The following is a 19,376-nucleotide window of genomic DNA, read 5'->3' as shown; positions in this document are numbered from 1 at the left end:
TAGGTTTATTTGCCGTTTTTAGTGATTTTGCGCGTAAGGTTCTCCGTTGAGCTTTTCAGGTAATCCGCAAATAAGAGAGCTTGTTTGGTGTTTTGAACAACCTTTGAGGGCCATCAGGGCTTAAGGATAAAGAATCGTAGAAGCCGGAGCATGCTATGGGCCGTCGGGTGGCAAAAAGAGGCTTGAGGAACTTTCAATCTACCAGGGAGCACAACCGTATCGATACGGTTATCAGAGTATCGATACTACATTGAAACAGAGAGTTTTGGAAGCTTCAGCGTATCGATACGATGTTCTCCGTATTGATACAGTTTTGCGTGTATCGATACAGTTTTGCGTGTATCGATACGGGTCGTCTACGGGGAATCTTGGGTTCCAGAGCAAGACAGAACCGTATCGATACAGGAGGCTTACCGACTTACTTTTTGACAGCTTTTAACTTTCCATAAGTGGCAAGTTTCCACTTTTAGCTATACTTTGGATATTCTGGAGGAGAGAGAGAGTCTCTTTGTATAAATAGGACCACCTCTCTCCCTCCTTTATCATCTAGCACATAATACCACTTTAGCTTTTTCTCCATTAAAGCTCCTTTCAAGCTTTTAAGTTAATTTCTTCAAGAACCTTGGTAAGTTTAAATAGTTTGTTGATTTTCCAAGTATTAAAGTTGTAGCTACTCGTTGGATCTTCTTATTAATCAAGTTTATTTTCGGTTCTATCGGTTAAATATGTTTTTCCATTTCTAGCATGCTTTCTAGTCTTTTCAATATGTGTGAGTAGTCGATTAGGCTTGGCTGCGGGGTGATTAACGCCATGTGACTTATGTTAATCTTGTCTTTCTCAACTAAATACTTGAGGTTTGGTTTGGAAAATGGGAAAGGTTCGCCTTTATGTAACAAAACTTGCCGATGTTAATCTCCGGTGATCATGTACTCGCTCACATGGTTTCGGAGCGATGTCTCGGTTCGTGTTTGCCAATAGAATAAAAGAGCTCACTTGTTCTCCATACTTAATTTCTAGTCTTTAATAGTTTCATAGCAAAATCTTCCGGTTGATAGCCTATGCCGTGCGATTTAACCGTGTTTTCGTTGAGAATAGTTCGATAACCTAAGTTTCGGGTGCTAAAAACTCCAACGCCTTGTCGCTTGTTTAATCTAGTTAAAACGCATTTCTAATATTTTACACAAGAGCATTTTTCACCTTTCAAAGTAAAACCAAAAGTTGACCATCTAAACGCCGCAAACCCTTACATCTAAAATTCCTAGCAAGCTATAAAAATTATATCTGTGGGAACGATTCCGGACTTTTCGGTATTTATGCTGACAACGACCTAGCCTTACGCTCGGGGTAAATCAACATTTTTCAACGATTAGGCTTTGGCGAAACATATGTACAGTTGTACACAACTCCAAAATATAAATAATCTTTGATTGAACCCGAAGAGTCTACAACAAATTTTAGGGATCAATTGGGGTTGGGTATAAAGAGTGGACTCGGTTTGAGCAATTGATTGTTTATTTAAACTATGGTGTAAAAATATAAGGAAAAATCTACGTACACTACTTTAAAATATAAAGAATTATTTTATTGAACCCGAATAGTCTACCTTTTGTGACAATGTGTACGATTCTTGAGTCAATAGATGTTGTTTTAAAAATATGAGGATTCGATAAGTATTTGACGACGTTTAAATTTGGTTTGACAAGATTTAAGCTCAAACAAATCCAAAAAAAAAAAATTCGATCGAGCTCAAGGTTTCTGAGAAAGAAAGGATTATATATAAAGCCTTAGGGTATCCACAATGGCATAATCAAAAATAGATAGTCAAAAGTTCTCACATTAAATTTTAATTATCCACTTAAGGTTAGCAATGTCTTGAGGTTCACAATGATATAAACAAAATTGGATAGCCAAAACTTACTACATCACCTTTTCAAATTACAAAAAATAAAAAATTGTGAACATAGAAAATGATTTTTCTAAAAAAAGTTTTGAAACTAATAAAAACTATTTATTAGAAATAGAAAATAGTTTTTAAATTTTTTTGAAAGGAAAAATAGTTTTAAAAAATAGGTTTTCTGTAACTATATCTCTTGAAAAAATAGTTTTTATATAAGAAAAGGTTTTGAAAAAAACAGTTTTAAAAACAAAACAATTTTTCAAAAAAAAAAAAGGTTTTTTTTTTTTTTTTGTATACAAACTGTTTTCAAAAACAGTTAAAAAACATTTTTTGGGAAAAAATGTTTTTAAAAAACAGTTTTTTAAAATATTGTTTTTTTAACTGTTTTTGAAAATATTTTCTTTGAAAAACATTGAAAGAGAGGAAAAGGGAGGAGATAGAATGTTTTTGTATAATGATGAGTCTATTTATTTTAGAATATGTGAGATTCACTAAATTTGGTTATTAGTAAAAGATTGCTAGTTTCGATTATCCAAAATCCAAAATTTGATTATTCCTAAGGGGGTTTGCTAAGTTTGTGAGCCATATTTTGCACCAACATTGTCGACTTTAGAAATCTATTACTTTTGATTATGGCATTATGAATATTCTAAATCTAGAGACGCCCCTTAGCTATACCATATTTATTTAAACCATCTCTTCTAGATGGTTGTAGATCTGATGTCTCTTCTTCAATTTTAATATCATCATCAGCAAATAAAAATTCAGATGTATCTGTATGTGAATCAATGAATTATCATCAAGATGCCTAGGGATATCCCATCAAGATTTGGGTCCTCTCAGCACTTTTGTTTCTTTTTCCTAAAGAAGAGATTCTCCTATCCAAATTTCTTCTACATAATTTTTTTTTTCATGAAAGAGTCAACTAATTAAGGTGACTTCTTCACCTAATGAGTCATAATCGTGCCTTTGAGATGATGTTTCTTCTTTTTTCAGACATATCAATTTTATATTGAAAAAAAAAAACATAACAAGTCTTTGTTTTGAAGATATGTTCTCTGAATCTGGTTTAGGGGGAAGTGCTACAATACACACCTCTTATTTGGCTGTGTATCATATACACCCTCATTGAAACACACAAAAATGTTATGATTCCCAAAATATTATGAATGTATTGCTAAAAAGTTACGAATCATATTGATGAAAAGTTACGAATTTTTAGTATAAAAGTTACGATACGAAATAAAATGTTATGAATGATCGGTCCTACAAGTAATTTTTTATGAGGTGGCACAATATGAACCACACAATAGGTGCATATGGCACACACTTTAAAGGAGTGTGTATTGAAGACTTTCCCTTTAGTTTAAGATATAGTTTCTCTCTTTCAACGCCTACTGGGGAATCTTTATATAAGTAAGTGTCTCCAATAATCTAGTATTTCTACTATATTATTTATTATACCCAGTCCTATTACAGGTTTGAGTATAAAGAACCATAACATCTTCTATACCATAAAGTAATCTAGGAATTTGATGGTCTCCTTGACTATTTGATGCAGAATGAAAAGATTATATTATTTAAAAAATAAAATAGTAGTAAGTTTTTCTTATCTTTGTTTTTAGTTATTTTGTTAGGGAGCCTTGCAATTTTAGGAATAAGTGTTCTCGAGTATTTAGTTTTTCAATTTAGTTTATTTAGTTTCTCTTTAAGAATTACTCAGTCAAGAAGAATAACTCGATTCTAATTTTATAGTTTCCTTTTTCATTATTTTATAGTGTATAGGATTTCTCCAACTATAAATTGAGCTGTAAGCCTCAATGCTATTCAGTTTTTAATGATTAATCAAATTATAAATAGTATTTTTATGCCAACTTTGGGGTATTTTGTGTGAATCAACCAATTGTAGTTGTCTTTATTCTGGGATATTCTCAGACTAAATAGGTTTAAGAAATAGTTGTCGTGATCTTGTCGCCCGATCTCTTTTTTCAACACGCAATTCCTTGCATCAGTTAAGATCAGAGCTCGAGAAAACTAATATTCTTCTTTTCCAACTCGTCGCTATCGGTCGGTATTGTTAGACTAAACAACTTAATATTCTATTTTTTAAATAATCTAATCTTTTCAATTTGCAACAAAATTAAGGCCCAATTGGGATTGGATATAATGTGAAAGAAATTTGGAATTGATAAAAATATTAATTATTGATTAATACGAGTAATTTTTTAAGAGGGGACCCACGAAATACTTACACTCACCCTGACCAATTCTGACCTGGTGAGGTTTGTGGCCCATTAAATACCACACGCGCATCCCAAACTCTCTGATGTGGGAGAGCCAGCCAGCCCAACACGACCCAAGCCCGAAAGCCTATGTGGCCCATATATTTTTTTCATTTATGTTCTTATTTTGAATTTTTAATTAAACCTTGGAAATGGACTTATAGGCGATAAAGAGTTGCTACCCACACAGAGTTATAATCTGTACCTGCAAGTACAAATCCTAGTTTGGGTTCCAAAAAAAATGATCCGAGCCGTTCATTTTATTTAACATATTTTGTTTAGAACTTCTGTAAAAAATTAGCTCAACCGGATATCGATAAAGACGTTTATAAAACATCCAACTTTGCTCTGCTCAAATCATTTTTTTGACCTGAAATGGGTCCAAACGAGATTTGTACTTGCAGGTACAGTTTTTTTTTTATCTGTGTGAATATCCTTTCTGCAGGCTATTAGAGGCTTAGAGCAACTACAGCCTTTACTTAGATTTTTACTCAAATTTGTGTAAAAAATTGAATAAAAACTTTAGTACTACTTTTTCTTTTTCTTTTTTAATGGTGAAGCAATAAAATTTTATTAATCGAAGATGAAAATGGAGTACAAGAGAGGGCAAGAGTGAAAAAAGCATCACAACAAGGAAGAAACATCCCAACTATGTTGGTACCCTACCCCGCAACAATCATCTGCTACTCAGCCTGGAAACTTTAGTACTACTTAGTATGAAGCACTCCAATGGATAAAGCCAAATCTAATCATAAATATGAATAAATAGATAATTAATAACATAAATATAAATTTTGAGAGGAACAAAATACCCTTGTTAAATTTGAGTATTTTATTATTTGAATAAAACTCAATTCCATAAGAGTTAAGTGATAAATTGGGTTTGATTTTAGGTGATTTTTACTCAAATTTGGTTATGAGACATCAATGAGGATTCTCTAAGCCTATAACCAACCGAAGCCTTATAGAGATTGCAATTCGACCTGATTCAATCGTACCCCATCCCGTTTCCTATCATAAATGGGTCAAAATTTCAAGAATTTTTTCGGGGAACTCGTTGAAAAAAAATCAAAAAATAGGTCAAAGACGAGTTTACACCCCACCCTACCTCGTTCCCCTCCCCAGGGACGGATTTAGGGGGGGCACCCGGGCCACGTGCCCCCCACTCCCCCGCGTGTCCTCACTCAAGATTAAAATAATTTTGTTATATTTTTTGCAAATATTATCATAATTGTGGAAGTGTGCTAATATATAAATATACATACTTGCATGTATCTCGAGACACACATAGAATTAATTTTATGCCTGAATTTCATTATATGATGCATTTATACTTGTTGCTTTATGAGCTATTTGTCTATTTGGAGCTATTCTTTCTTGATTTTCTTTATTTTTAACCGTTTAGGAGATATATATTATAGTAAAGTTATTACCAAAACTAGCTCGATTATTCTAAAACTTGTTAATGTTCATTTAAAACTAACTTGAAAAATTATGTGTGAGATTTTATGCTCATTTTTACCTAATTTAACTAAAAGTACGCATTATAAACTTTTGTGGTTAGTAATGAATACCTTAATTTTATACGATCTTTCTGTGATTGACTAAAATAATAAACTATCGTCATTATGATTAACAATGTGCCCCCACTAATCTACATTTTTTGATCCGTCCCTGCCCCTTCCCGATCCTTTTTTTTCCTTATTAACTTATCCTCTGTACCCTTGATTGTGTTGTGCTTGTTATGACATTTTTTCCCGTTATCAAAATTGATTTTGGTTGTGTCAAGTTAAAAGTTCAAGGATTCGTGTGTAGTTTTGGATTTCGAATGGTTGATGACGATGATAGAAATTAAAACTGTATCCCATTTATGATTTGTGCTGACTCTATCTCGACCTCATTAGTAGACGAGGTGATTCGTCTAAGTATTAATCGAGGTACTCGTAAATTGGTCTGATATTAGTTGTTTCTATCGCTAAAAAGGTTGTTGATTTGTCACTTCATTTTTTGTTAATTGCACTCTCCTGCATGTGTATTTTTGATTGCCGTTAATAAAAAAGAAAGTGACAAAATTATTTTCCGCTGCAAATTGTAAATCAAAAAATCATGATTATTAGTATTCGGAAAATATATATAGATTTTTGGCAAATCGTTCTAACAAATGCACTGTGGGGTCCCGCACCCGCCCTATAATATTTGGCCCCGGGCCCAACACCCCCCCCCCCCCCGCCCGAAATGTTCGGCTCCTGTTGTGTCCCGTTCGAAAATCCCCTTTCACCATTCTAGGGTTTAGGTTGTCTCCCTTGCCACCTTTCCAAAAGGATGTCATCTCAGCACTAATCTTCACCCATGTTTTCCAACGTCGGCCCCCCCCCCCCCCCCCCCCCCCCCCTCAGCGAGTAATTTCACTTCACTCTCTCTCTCTCTCTCTCTCTCTCTCTCTCTCTCTCTCTGTATATATGTGTAATGTGTATCTGCGTATTGTTTTGGAATGTCAACCAGCTGTTTGATGAAATGCTTTCAAGTGTTTCGAGTTTTTAACTTCCAAGTTATCTCCTAAGGTTTTTTTGTTATGAGCTGAAACCAGAAGTGGTTTAATTCCAGTCGCAAGTATCGTGTCCCCGTTCCGGTATGTGCTCCATCAAACGCTGCACTTGATGAGTTTGTGTTGCGCCTCATAAACACGGGTACTAATTCTCCGTCCAATTCGTTTCATCCTGCTTTCTGCGATTTAATTTGCTTTTGTTCTTGAGTGCCATGTGGCTGAATGCAGTTTGGTTCTGTGTGTGTGAGTGTGTGTGTGATGAAAATGTCGAACATCTGTATTAGCTTAACGTTTAGAAAGCAAAATAGACGGTGAAAAAATACCACTGGAATTGAAGCTTTGTGGCTGTAAAATAATGTGTGGATGAATTTAGTTGATCCTTGAGTAGATTAGGGATCGCCTCGTGTATAAATGTTTTTGTCAGTCAAAAAACTTCCAAAAGCTACCGTATCTTTAAGATGGATGTTGTGAGAGATATATGCTCCCATCAAGTGCCTTGAGGTTCAATTGCAGTTTGGGAGTTGGATTTGGAATACGTTGACATTTCTCAAAAGCAAGCGCTAATTTCAAAGAGCCACTGCAACTTGGTGGAGAAATCATAAATCTATTTTGTCATTTCATAATCTGGGGTAATTATTAAATTGAGTTCCATTGAAATTTTTCTGACCAGTATGATGGAGCTTCTTGTGGAATGTGTACTGAGGGGAAATTTTGCTACATGCGTATTCCCCTAGTGTCAGAATGAAGGCTGGATATTTATTATTGGGTTCCAAAGAGGTAAAGACTAGAAAGTTACAGTGATACACGAATATACATAGTATTCTTGTCAACTATCAGGGTCTGGATATTAGCCTCTTGCATAATAATTGGGCCTTCATAATGATCACTACAAGGTTTAGTTAGATAACCCATGCTGCTCATTGGTTGTATTCATTACAGGAAGGGAAAAATTCATCTTACGCAAATATCAGGTTGTATTAACAATTTTGACCCTGACATCGATATATTTTTGCAAGGCTCGTTTAAGTTTGAGGAGTTTAGAACTAAATCACCAAGTACAGCTATTCAAGGTTCTCCTACTTTACCTTGTGTGAACTGTAGTGGTGCTAAAACGGGCCAGTGAAACTTGCTTTTGCCAGATTTTTTGTTTTGGGGCCGAACCATCACTAGTTTTATAATCAAGTGTTTGTGGCCCCCCTTAGAGCATCAGCATCACACTCGCTTCTTCCCTTCTGACGCTATAGTAACGAGCCAAGTGACGAAAATGTAGTACACCAGTCTCGCTTTTTGTTCGGTCAAATACAAAACTGCTACAGTTCCTTGCCTTTGGTAGCAAGCCACAATTCATAGGCTAACCTATATTTTAATATTTTTCTCCCACCTGTCTTTGCTTCTTTGCTCCAAATAGGGTCCTCGCGCCACTTGCTTCTCAAGCAGTAGGTATTTTTCTTGCACCACATAATAAAGTAATGAATTACATTTACAATAAACAGCTTGATGCATTGGGTAGTAAAAAAGTGACTAGGCAAAATAATAAAGGTGCCTTTTTGAGCTATAATTTGACTTAAATTTGTTGAGGCTGGTGTGGATGCTCTTAGTCTCCAAGTTGGTGAGATGTTCCAGTGTTTTTTTTTTTTTTTTGGATAACGCCACCTAAGTTTGTTAAATTTCTTTCTGTCTAAATACTTTAATATCCTTTATTGTTTTCCCTGTTCCATTTTTATGTCCAAAATATTAATATTAATCCTTTAAAAAGTCGAAAGGAAAGTATTTAGATTTCTAAAACTAACATTCATAAGATATGAAAATCCAACTTGTTAAGGGGACATGCATGGCACCTTGAAAGTCCTAAGAAACAAGAAAGGACGGATGGAGTAAAACTCTTTTCTGTTATGGGAAACTTGACACATTGAGTTATCTCCTAAGTTGCTTGAAACATTTCAATTTTTGGATACTCAAACCCTTGACAGCATTTCAATTTTTTGGATACACATTGAGTTATAAGTGGGGTTGCTCTGTTTGGATACTCAATCCCTTGACAGCATTTCAATTTTTTCAAACAGAAAGTTGGAATATTTGTTGAGTGTGATGCTAGACTGATTGGAGAATTTGGTTTTTGAACTGTTTATTGCAGGAATAAGCAGTTTGATCATTTGGGTCTTGTTAATTCTATGCTTGTCAGATTGTTTTTGTCAAAAAGAAGAAGTCTTTTATCCCGAGGATTTTACGCGGGTAAGCAATTTACAAATCCAACTACGGAAGACATTGTTTTTAAGGCAATATGTTTAAATCTAAGGCAAAAGAAATGGAAACTCTTGGATCAAATGACTTTACGTGTCACGAATGCGGAAGTAGATCGCGTGCTTTGGGAGTTTCGAAACTCGCCACAGCTAGCTTTGCAGTTCTTCAACTTGGTTGGGAAGAAAAAAGGTTTTTTACATTCCTTAAGATCTTGCTGTATTGCAATTCATCTGATGGTGAACGTTAGAAGATATGACGAGGCCTTAATTGTTATGAAGAACTTGATACAAACAAAGGGATATTCTCCTGTGGAGGTTTTGGAAGGATTGGTTGATAGCTATGAGACAAATTTGACAAGTCTGGCAGCATTTGATGCATTGGTTAGGGCTTGCACCCAAATTGGTGCCTCTGAAGGTGCTTATGAGGTCATCAAGAAGTCGCAAAGGGAGGGATTTTGGGTGTCAATTCACGCATGGAACAACTTTTTGAACCATCTTCTGAATGGGAACGAGACTGAAAGGTTTTGGAAAGTTTATACGGAGATGGTATCATATGGATATTCAGAGAATGTGAATACTTATAATCTTCTTATTTATGCTCTTTGCAAGGAATGCAAATTCTATGAAGCGATTTCGGTGTTATATCGAATGTTAAAGGATGGAATTACACCCAATGTTGTCGCTTTCAACATGCTTGTAGACGGAGCTTGCAAAATCGGCGAGATTGATCTTGGCTTAAAGCTTGTTAAGAAGATGGGAGTCATGTCAGGGGATTGTGTTTCACCCAATTCAGTGACCTATAACTGTCTTATCAATGGGTACTGCAAATTAGGAAGGCTAGTCATTGCACAAGAGGTTTTGAATGAGATGGTCAAGGTTGGAATTGACCCTAATGTGAGAACATATGCGACTTTGATTGATGGGTATTCAAGGAATGGGTGTTTGGAGGAAGCGTTTAGGTGGTGCGACGAAATGGTGGAAAAAGGGTTGGTGCCTAATGTTGTTGTTTATAATTCACTTGTCCATTGGCTTCACATGGAAGGAGATGTGGAGGGAGCTTCTCTGCTTTTATCTGACATGGTCGAGAAGTGCATACCCCCTGACCAATTCACCTATTCTATCTTGACAAAGGGGCTTTGTAGAAATGGGTACCTACACAAAGCTCTTAAGTGTCACAAGTGGATTCTAGAAAAGAACCTTGTGGAAGAACCTTTTACGCACAATATTCTCATTGACTATCTTTTTAGAAACAAAAACATTAAAGGAGCAAAGCAACTTTTGGGTAGCATGTTTGTTCATGGGTTGATTCCTGATGTTGTCACGTACGGCACATTGATTGATGGAGAATGCAAACAAGGGAGTGTGGAAAGTGCGATTCAGATTTATGATGATATGATAAAGGTGGAGAAAAGGTCTAATATGGTAATATACAATTCCATTGTGAACGGCTTGTGCAAAGCGGCATCACTACAAAAGGCGAGCCTTTTGGTTGATACCTTGGAGAATGCAAATATGCTTGATCCTGTAACCTATAACACTTTGTTGAATGGTTTCTGTGCTAGTGGGAATATTGAGAAGGCATTAGATTTGTTTTCGAAAATGAGAAGAGAGGGGAATTCGGTGAACATAGTCACTTACAACGTAGTGATCAATAATTTGTGCAAGCATGGATTTTTTCAACGGGCAAAGGAACTTATGAAGGCAATGATTGTCCAAGGTTTGATTCCGGATTTCATTACATATACAACTCTTGTTACTAATATCGCTAAGAACTGCAGTAGGGAGGAAGTAATCGAATTGCATGACTATATGGTGCTTAATGGTGTCATTCCTGATACTCAAACATACAATTCCATTGTTGGTCCACTTCTAGCAGGAGGCGCAGAAAAGGATCAAGCTTAAACAATTAGTACAAATGACTTCTGATTTTGTTCCTTCATTTAGTTTCACTGTTCTAGTTGCAACTACTGTCGTTCAGTTGCATACTGGGCAACAGAGGGAGTGGCATTCGTAGACTTTTACCAGATCTTGCTTATAAATTCTGAAGTATGATGTTTGTTTTGTTACTGGCATTTTGTATGTGTTTTCCGGGATTGGTTGTGAGTTGTTCGACCTAGGAAGCTAATTCGCGTGTCAGCAGCCTTGTTTGTCGTACCGTTCTATCGATGTACAAACCAATTTGTTATCTAAATTCTACGATTGCTCTCTGTGCATTACTAATCATTACTCTCCAGCATTTTTTTGATACGTCTGTTTTTTTTTTTTTTTTTTTTTGGGGGGTGGGGGTGGGTGGGTGGTGTTAGCATCTGATATGTCTTTACCTTTGTGCGGATGAAATTGTGCTAAATTGAGATATTTACCCCAAGTGGGTGTGCTGACAAAATGAGTTAATGATTGCAAACGCGACAAAATTGCTCCATGAATCTGACTTCAGCTACCAATCATGTATGCCATGGTTCCTTAGATATCTAAATTAGATATTTGTAGATATTTTTTGACCTACCGCTGATGTTAAGTAGCAGTTGAAACTTGATTTTCTCTGGAATTATGCATGAGTCAGATTTTTCATGGTTTGCTCCTCAAATGCTACAGATTTCCTTCTTTCTTTTCATTTGCAAAAGAATAAAGTGTAAATGCATTTCTGGAATACAGTAGTAAATAGTTTGCACTTGAGAGAGAAGTTGTATAAGCTACATAAATGGTCCTTCAAACGACCAATTTCACCAATTTTGTCCCTAATGTTTTTGATTTGTGTCGATGAGGTTCTTGCGAACTGCTGAGCTATCTTATATAATTATAAAAAATAAATAAATACGAAAAGGTTCATTAAGATTAAAATGGACATATGTAATTTACGTGAGTTCTCCTAGCCTCTTTATGAAATTTTTTTTTTTTTTTTCATTTCTTGATTTGAGATTTTAATATATTGGGACACAAGACTCTGTTTGATTTGATTTAGGACCCAAGGTTCAATTTGAGATTCTAATTTTGCTTATTCCTACTGAAATTGCACTCTATCCTCGTAAGGACCGGGGAATATTTTGTGCTTGTTCTCTTTCTTGCTCTGTCTTTCGAGTTTACCAATATTTTCTGTGGTATCAAAACTTACAGTTTGTATTGGTTGGGTCTCCATTCCGTTAGCATTCTTTTGATTTTGTGGAGTAGTAGTTATAAACATTTATGGTACTCAGGTGTTTATTTTATTTTATTTTATTGCAGGTTATGATTCTTTTTGCTTTTTTAGTCAAATATATATTTACTACTCTTTGTCGCCTTTTAAGTGTCTATTACGGTTTTGCGTGTTATTTTCATTGGCATATATTTTTTGAAGTATATTATATTTTATATTTTTAAAATTATTGTTTTATAGAAATAATTAAAATTTATCAAACAAAATTCATATTGCATATTTTTAGCAATATACATTGAGAGATATAAGCAATTGAAAATGATATAGCCAAGTGTGCAATTTCAAAGGGTGAATGGACTCAACTAAAATTGGTGTTAGGCCATCCACAGTGGTATAATCAAATGCCAATTGTTTTTAAAGTTAACAATATTGTTGCAAAAGATCGCTCACAATGGTATAATCAAACTTAGCAACATCTTTAGAAATAATAAAAAATTGGCCTAAGGTCTATTATATCACGTTTCAAACCCACTAAGTCCATTGATCAAGTTTCTAACCCACTAAGTCCACTAATAGGTATTTGATAAGGCATAAGGTCCGTTTCATTTAAAAGAGAAATAATACCTGACTGATTTACCCTTACATTCAAATCCCTTATTTTTAGCCCATTATCCCCCCATTATCCCCTGTCGTTTGAATCCAATTTTTTTACGTTACAATAGAGAGTCGGAGAGAAATACCGTGAAATCAGGAAGATAGTGCTTGATATTGAGATCATCTACTATTACTCATTCGTTAATCTCGAGTCTTATTCTGGTGTTGGTGATCTTCTGTTCCTTCTCCGGTGATCGCGAATATTTCCTTTTCCCAGACGACTCATTCCAAGAATTCCAGGCCCTAGTCTCGTCTTCCTCCCTCTCTGGTAACTCTATCTCTCTATTGATCTGTTGCTTTTGATTTCGTTTCTGACATTGATTTTGGTGTATTTGAAGTTCCCTTGTTATTATACATATGAGAATTGCAAGTTATAACTGTATAAGAGTCGTATCAGACTTTGTACATAACGTTACTGTTGTTATATAACGTTATATAACGTTAATATTCACCTTTTCAGATTCGCTGTATATTACGTTATTGTATTTATATAACGTTATGTTTTGTGTTTGTAACGTTGTAACGTTGTATGGTTTTTGATATATAACCACGTTTTCAGTTTTTTGAATTGCAAGTTATAACTGGATAAGAGTCGTATCTGACATTGTACATAACGTTACTGTTGTTATATAACGTTATATAACAACAGTATTATCCTGTTCATATTCGCTGTATATCACGTTATTTAATTTATATAACGTTATATTTTGTGTTTGTAACGTTGTATGGTTTTTGATATATAACCACATTTTTCAGTTTTTTGATTTTTCCATTTTTTTGTGTGTTGTTATGTGTGCAGTTGTCATGGATTCAACAATAATGTTTCTTTGTAAGTATGGGTTGCAGATTCTTCCGGTGAGGTTATCGGGTGGTGGTAGGTTGAAGGATGTCTTAAGCAGTATTCGTAATAGGTGGGAAAATCTGTCTGTTGGTGGGTTTTCTGTTTCATATGCTTATGAGGATGGATATTGTGCTCTTCATAATGAATCTGATTTTGAGAACATGCTTTTCTTGTTTAGTAATTGTGATCGCATAAACGCGAAGGTTGATGAGAATAAACATAGTAGCAGGTTAATTGTTGGTAGTACTATTAATGAAGTGGGTGATGTTGATGAAGTGGTTGATGATGAGTTAGAATATGTGGATAGAATGGACCCCGCGGAAAAGTATTGTAAACATGCTGAGCCTAGGTATTTGACTGAAGCTGGGGCTCATTTGATAGAGGGTGTTGGACAGGAATTTCCATTAGGTGTGAAGGAGTTCAGGCAGGATCTGGCTAAATATGCGATTGAGAATGGCTTTATGTACCGTTTGGTGAAAAATGACAATATTAGGGTGACAGCTGTTTGTGTTATTGTAGGGTGTGGATGGTACGTGCATGCTATTTTAAATAGAACCAATGGAGTATTTCATATTACAAAGTGTCATAATGAGCATAATTGTGGTTCAACGTACCGAACCAATAAGCATAAGCGTGTGTCATCCCGTTTGGTTGCGAATGAGATAGCTGGGATTGTCGAGAAGAAACCCAAGACTTCACCTATCGACGTGATGGATATGTTTACGGACAAGTATGGTCTTGATCTGTGCTATCATAGTGCTTGGTTAGGTGTTGAAAAGGTAAGGGGGGGATTATATGGAGATTATGAAGGTTCATTCGATAGGCTTCGGTGGTACGTTGAAGCTGCAAGGGCTACGAATCCAGGGAGCGTTTTGAGGCTTGAATCTGATCCTGTAACAAAGGAGTTTTCGCGATTGTTTGTGTCGTTTGATGCTTGTATCAAGGGGTTCAACTACTGTCGGCCTTTTTTGTGTCTGGATGCGACCCATCTGAAAGGTAGATTCAAAGGATCACTCCTTGCCGCAACAGGGAAAGATGCAAATCAATGTATGTTTGTGTTGGTTCTTTATATTTTTACCTTATGTATTAGATTTCATTTGTACAGTTTTGAATATATAACATTGTATGTTTTATTATGAGAAGCTACACATGACAAAAGTTTGCATATGATGTAATATTTTATAATTCATGTGCAGGTCTATTTTCCGTAGCTTATGCAATTTGTGATGCTGAAAATGAAGCTAATTGGACTTGGTTTCTTGGCCTTCTAAAGAGTACAATGTCCACTCGTCCTATTACCTTTATTACTGATCGTAATGCAGGTCTTGTAAACAACATTCCTGTTATGTTTCCCGGTTGCCATCATGCATACTGTCTCTATCACATACAGTTTAACTTGAAGGATCACTTCCCGGGACGGTTTAGAAAAGGTTTTCGGAACAGGCTCGTTGAATTGTTCAACAAATGTGCATATGCTTCATCGGTGTCGGTTTACAAAGCTGCTGAGGAAGATTTTTACCAATTTGGCGGAGATAAAGCTAGGACCTTTATTGCGAGTGTCCCCAAAGAGCATTGGAGTAACGCGTACTTCGAAGGTCAACGGTATGGTGAGATGAGCTCTAGTGCTGTGGAGTCGTTTAATAATTGGATTCTTAAAGCTCGGGAAATGCCTGTATTTTATTTAGTTGATGAGCTTCGTCGCAAAATTATGAGGCAAATGGCTGCTAGGAGAGTAAAGTCGATGAAATGGAATTCAGTGATTTGTCCGAAGATGGATAAGAAGTTAGCTCACTTTATCAAGAAAGGAAGGTCGTGGAGGATCATTATGTCAAAGGGTGGGTTGTACGAGGTACGCTGTCGTATCCCAAAGGTAGTATCTGTTGAGGAAAGGACCTGCTCTTGTGGTAATTGGCAATCTACCGGTTTCATGTGTAGGCATGCTGCAACAGTTATTATAAAAGCTTGTGGAGGGGAAGGAAATTTGGTGGACCATATGGATCCGTTTTACCTTGTTGATGCGTATCGGCGTACATATGAAGAACCTATATATCCGGTTGTAGAGAGTGACATTCCTGATTTTACGAAAGAAGGTGACCGGGTTATAAACCCTCCACGGAATAGGCGGCCAGCGGGTAGGCCCAAAGTTAAACGCATTCGTTCAAGGGGTGAAGAGTCATATACCAGGCCTAATAAATGTGGGAGGTGCCACAAGGCCACAAAGCACAATCGAAGAACATGCAAAGAGCCAAGCGATATATGATGCAAACAGGACAAATATGAGAATAAAGGAGAGATTAGGATGGAGAATAGAATAAAGTTGGGGGTTTGTTTTTTTTTCATTTTTTTCATTATTCATGCCTGAATATTAAATTGTTTCTTTTGGATTATGGATAAATAAAGAGTTTAATGTTTTGTAGACATGAGTTGTGCACATTTTGAGATATTAACGTTATATAATATTATATAAAGTTATCCCTTCTCCTTTACAGGTGCACATCAGTTCTGTACAGTTTGATTAAGTAATGTTATATAACGTTATATAACATTTTATATTCTGCTGTTCAGGAACACTGTATTTATCGTTAATGTACTTATATAACATTATATATTCTCATTTTATTTTTTAGTTACATATGACATATTTTTAAAAATGGCCATAAATGTTCGTAAAATAGTAAGAGGGAAGGAAACGTCTTAAAGACACCAACAAAAGATAACAGAATAACATTAATCTTATTCTACTAACACTAGCAATAAAACACTTCAAATACTGGACAGAGGTAGTGTGTGCCATTGTTAGGATCAACTGTGTTTGCCATTATTGACAATTCCGGCAGCAGTTCTGGACAGCATCAGCTTGTAGCCGAACAGGACAACAGTAGTATGCAGTAGCAAACAGCAGCAAACGGCAGTAGAAGGAGCTACACAGTTGATATATCACAGTTGGAGCCACTATCAATTAAACCAAGGATTCATCATATGCCACACATAACTGCATCAATCAAAGGACAGACAATACCCAATATGGTGCAGAACAGAACAGTAGTAGAAAACAACAGAACAGTAGTGTGAAAAGCAAATCAGAACATTACAACTGTTGCAAGAAACATAACAGCCGCAATATCTTAATTCCAACAACTTTTATATAACCATATATACGAACTAAAACATGTCAAAAATCTGATACAGAACTGTGGCAAATATCAGATTGCTGTCGTATAAGTCAAAGTTTGTTCGAAATGAGCCATCAGAGAATTTTGTACCATCACCTTCCAAAAAAAAAACTGTCATCTATCCTTACAAAAAAATTAAAACCACATTTGTCCCGAGGACACCATCTCATTCCCCATATTACAATCTCACCATCATATCACTCTCCATATCACAAACAGTCATTGCGATCCCTTCCCCATCCTTCTAGCTTCCCATTTCTTGATTGTCCAGCTTCTACCTTCATCGTTCAAAATCCGAGAGACTAAACCAGCTCTAAACTGATCAATTTCTGTCTTTGTCAGTGATTTTGGGATTGGTTCAAGGTGCGCCAATAGTTCCATGAGCATGCAGACGATAACCCCACAATCAACCCTACATAGTTTCGAGGCCAATAAGAATGATAAGTTTATTTGGAGTTCTTTGCAAACTACTGTATGTACGAGTTTTATGGAGTTTCGAAGCTTACGATGTATTTTCTTGTTGTGGAGCATTTTGAGGTGAGCATATTGGAGCATCGAAATTTTGTTCTTGAAAGAGTATCTCTATACCGGTACTTTTGTTCTTCAGCTCATCATGCCTGTCCTTCATGTAGTTCTCCACGTATTTTTTCTACATTTAGAAAGGACAACATTAGTGGTGTTGATATTGTTCGTGAATGGATTTATGACTATTTGCATATATGAAATTACTACGTGTACCACAAAGGTAGCGTCTTTCAGAATTGGATCTCTGCCGTCTCTCTTCTTCAACGAATTGTAGTGCATCCATTTCTTTTTCCTAACATCATAGAAAAGAATGGTCCAATGGTACGGACTAAATTTTAGCGGTTTGTCCCCGCTGCCATTCATAGGGAATACCATGTACCAATAATATGTAGTCCCATGTTGCCGAACGTTTTCAAACACACGATGGAGCTTTTGGTCTAGCAGAACTGTTCTCATGTCGCTTTTCTCGTTGTGCAGTATAGTCTGTTGCATTCAAAAAGGTTTTAAGGACATTAGACAGATGATCATATATAACCTTAAATAAGCAGGCAATTACGAAAGTAAAATATATGTTTCTTACCCAGATGGTGCATGGAAAATATGCAACGTTACCATGGTTAAGCTTATCTTTTTCCAGCTGGATTGTTAACATACGAGCTAGACCGTCGATCATCTGCATTAGTTTCCATATTTAGTTAACAATAGAATCGACCAATACCCAGTTTGATTTGTATATAAGATATTATTGCCATACCCAATTTGAGACGTCCCCTCCTTGCAAGAGTTTCATTACGTCTTCCAGGGGTATAACTTCTCTCGTCACATCACTGGTCCAGACGGTGCAACTATTATCACACGTTTTCCAAAAATAATTCAGCAATTACTTGAGATCAGATCAGAGGAAAAAAAATACGAGGTTATATGCCCAAAAAAGATTATGTTAATGCAACAAAAAACTTGCATAAGGTTGCCACTGACGAGATTGCATGGAAACATGCAACATGCAACGAAAAACCAATATCACGTAATCATTTGAGAATTCAGTATTAGCATTATCATTCAATAGTGGCAGTAGCTTTCTGTTGATATGAAAGCCTAAAACTGCATATATGAATCATCAAAATGTTGATGTCTGATAATGTGTATGCACTCCCATATCATGTTTTGCCTTTTCCATTACTAGGATTGTAGAGGGAACACAGTGTACTATGTTAACTAAGTTGTGGTACACTAGGAGTATGCTTCTATATATTTCAGATTATCATATATATCTTTTTTTCACTTATATTCTGTAAGTATATCATTTGGGTGTTTGGATTGGGCAGTGAGTGAAAATTATGTATACGAACAAGCTGTCAGCACAGAGATAATTTTGTAAACAGCAGCAGAGATCATATAATGCAAAAATTCCATATGAGGTTATATTATTGTAGTATATTGACTTACTTGAGATCTGTGTCAGAACAGTCAACAATTTGACGCAATAGGTTCGCATCTTTAATCGGGAGCAAGTGAATCAATGGTGCTTCACTCGGATTCCACTTTTGTTTTGATGATTTCTTTGCCCCTTTTTTCAAATCAACGTAGACAAAATCGTCTAATCGCTTCTCCACTCTGGTGAAAGTTTTCTTCACTCCTCTAGTCAGGGATGATGATTTCACTTTTACTTTGGTTTTCCCCTTCTTCCTTTTAGATGTGTCGCATTCTAGTATACTCGTGTATGCTTCAACAGTTGTACTGTCCACATTTGCATCTGGCACCATTATGTGCTCTGGTCCGCCCTCATCCTGGACAATTTCAAACCGTCCACCTTCTTCTTCTCCTTCTGCTTCTTCTTCTTCTTCTTCTTCTTCGTCTTCTTCTTCTTTTTCTTCTTCTTCTTTGTCCACATTTTCAACTTCATGTATCTCTCTCCCGGCATCCACTTTTTTATCTTTGGACTCCGTCTCACCCACATTTTCGCCGATCTGTTTTTCCAGAAAAAAATCAGTTATAATTGTATATATAACCTAATATTTTTAACAAAATATATAAAAGTTCTTATATAACCTAAAATATAAAAACATTACTTTACCGGGTACGTTTGTGT

At 35.9% G+C, this 19,376-nt stretch overlaps 4 protein-coding genes across 5 annotated transcripts in view; 3 read left to right on the top strand and 1 right to left on the bottom strand.

The window, feature by feature from the left end:
* LOC131315288 (starch synthase 3, chloroplastic/amyloplastic) overlaps positions 1 to 19,376 on the top strand; it is a 102,530-nt gene that overhangs the window by 50,666 nt on the left and 32,488 nt on the right. The gene's annotated exons all lie outside the window — the stretch shown is intronic.
* LOC131315291 (pentatricopeptide repeat-containing protein At1g11710, mitochondrial) lies at positions 6,617 to 11,207 on the top strand. Of its 2 annotated transcripts, XM_058344447.1 has the most exons (3): positions 6,647 to 6,866; positions 7,395 to 7,501; positions 8,859 to 11,207. In XM_058344447.1, exon 3 carries the CDS (start codon positions 8,896 to 8,898, stop codon positions 10,864 to 10,866), a length of 1,971 nt encoding a protein of 656 aa, XP_058200430.1. In that variant the 5' UTR covers positions 6,647 to 6,866; positions 7,395 to 7,501; positions 8,859 to 8,895; the 3' UTR covers positions 10,867 to 11,207. The 2 variants fall into 2 exon arrangements, with proteins under 2 accessions (XP_058200432.1, XP_058200430.1); XM_058344449.1 differs by lacking the exon at positions 7,395 to 7,501 and having other exon boundaries at positions 6,617 to 6,866.
* Positions 13,553 to 15,849, top strand: LOC131314003 (uncharacterized). The gene is made up of 2 exons (XM_058342499.1): positions 13,553 to 14,636; positions 14,786 to 15,849. The coding sequence occupies exons 1-2, from the start codon at positions 13,553 to 13,555 to the stop codon at positions 15,847 to 15,849; spliced, it is 2,148 nt and encodes a 715-aa protein (XP_058198482.1).
* LOC131314002 (uncharacterized) lies at positions 16,982 to 19,050 on the bottom strand. Its single transcript, XM_058342498.1, has 6 exons — positions 18,734 to 19,050; positions 18,042 to 18,132; positions 17,868 to 17,960; positions 17,501 to 17,770; positions 17,269 to 17,411; positions 16,982 to 17,174 (listed from the first exon to the last, which is right to left on the bottom strand). The coding sequence occupies exons 1-6, from the start codon at positions 19,048 to 19,050 to the stop codon at positions 16,982 to 16,984; spliced, it is 1,107 nt and encodes a 368-aa protein (XP_058198481.1).

The sequence above is a fragment of the Rhododendron vialii genome, chromosome 13a, assembly GCF_030253575.1.
Source record: "Rhododendron vialii isolate Sample 1 chromosome 13a, ASM3025357v1".
In the NCBI taxonomy this organism is placed as follows: Eukaryota; Viridiplantae; Streptophyta; class Magnoliopsida; order Ericales; family Ericaceae; genus Rhododendron; species Rhododendron vialii.
The sequence above is the reverse complement of the archived record's forward strand: the minus strand, read 5'-3'. Positions and strand labels throughout refer to the sequence as shown.

Excerpts from the sequence above, each read along its gene's own strand:
- LOC131314003 (XM_058342499.1), top strand. The coding sequence starts at position 13,553 with ATGGATTCAACAATAATGTTTCTTTGTAAGTATGGGTTGCAGATTCTT. Across the intron at positions 14,637-14,785 it reads AGGGAAAGATGCAAATCAAT|GTCTATTTTCCGTAGCTTAT; the intron begins GTATGTTTGTGT and ends ATTCATGTGCAG.
- LOC131314002 (XM_058342498.1), bottom strand. The coding sequence starts at position 19,050 with ATGGTGCCAGATGCAAATGTGGACAGTACAACTGTTGAAGCATACACG. Across the intron at positions 18,133-18,733 it reads TGTTCTGACACAGATCTCAA|TTGCACCGTCTGGACCAGTG; the intron begins GTAAGTCAATAT and ends GTGTGATAATAG. Across the intron at positions 17,771-17,867 it reads ATTTTCCATGCACCATCTGG|ACTATACTGCACAACGAGAA; the intron begins GTAAGAAACATA and ends TGAATGCAACAG.
- LOC131315291 (XM_058344449.1), top strand. The coding sequence starts at position 8,896 with ATGCTTGTCAGATTGTTTTTGTCAAAAAGAAGAAGTCTTTTATCCCGA.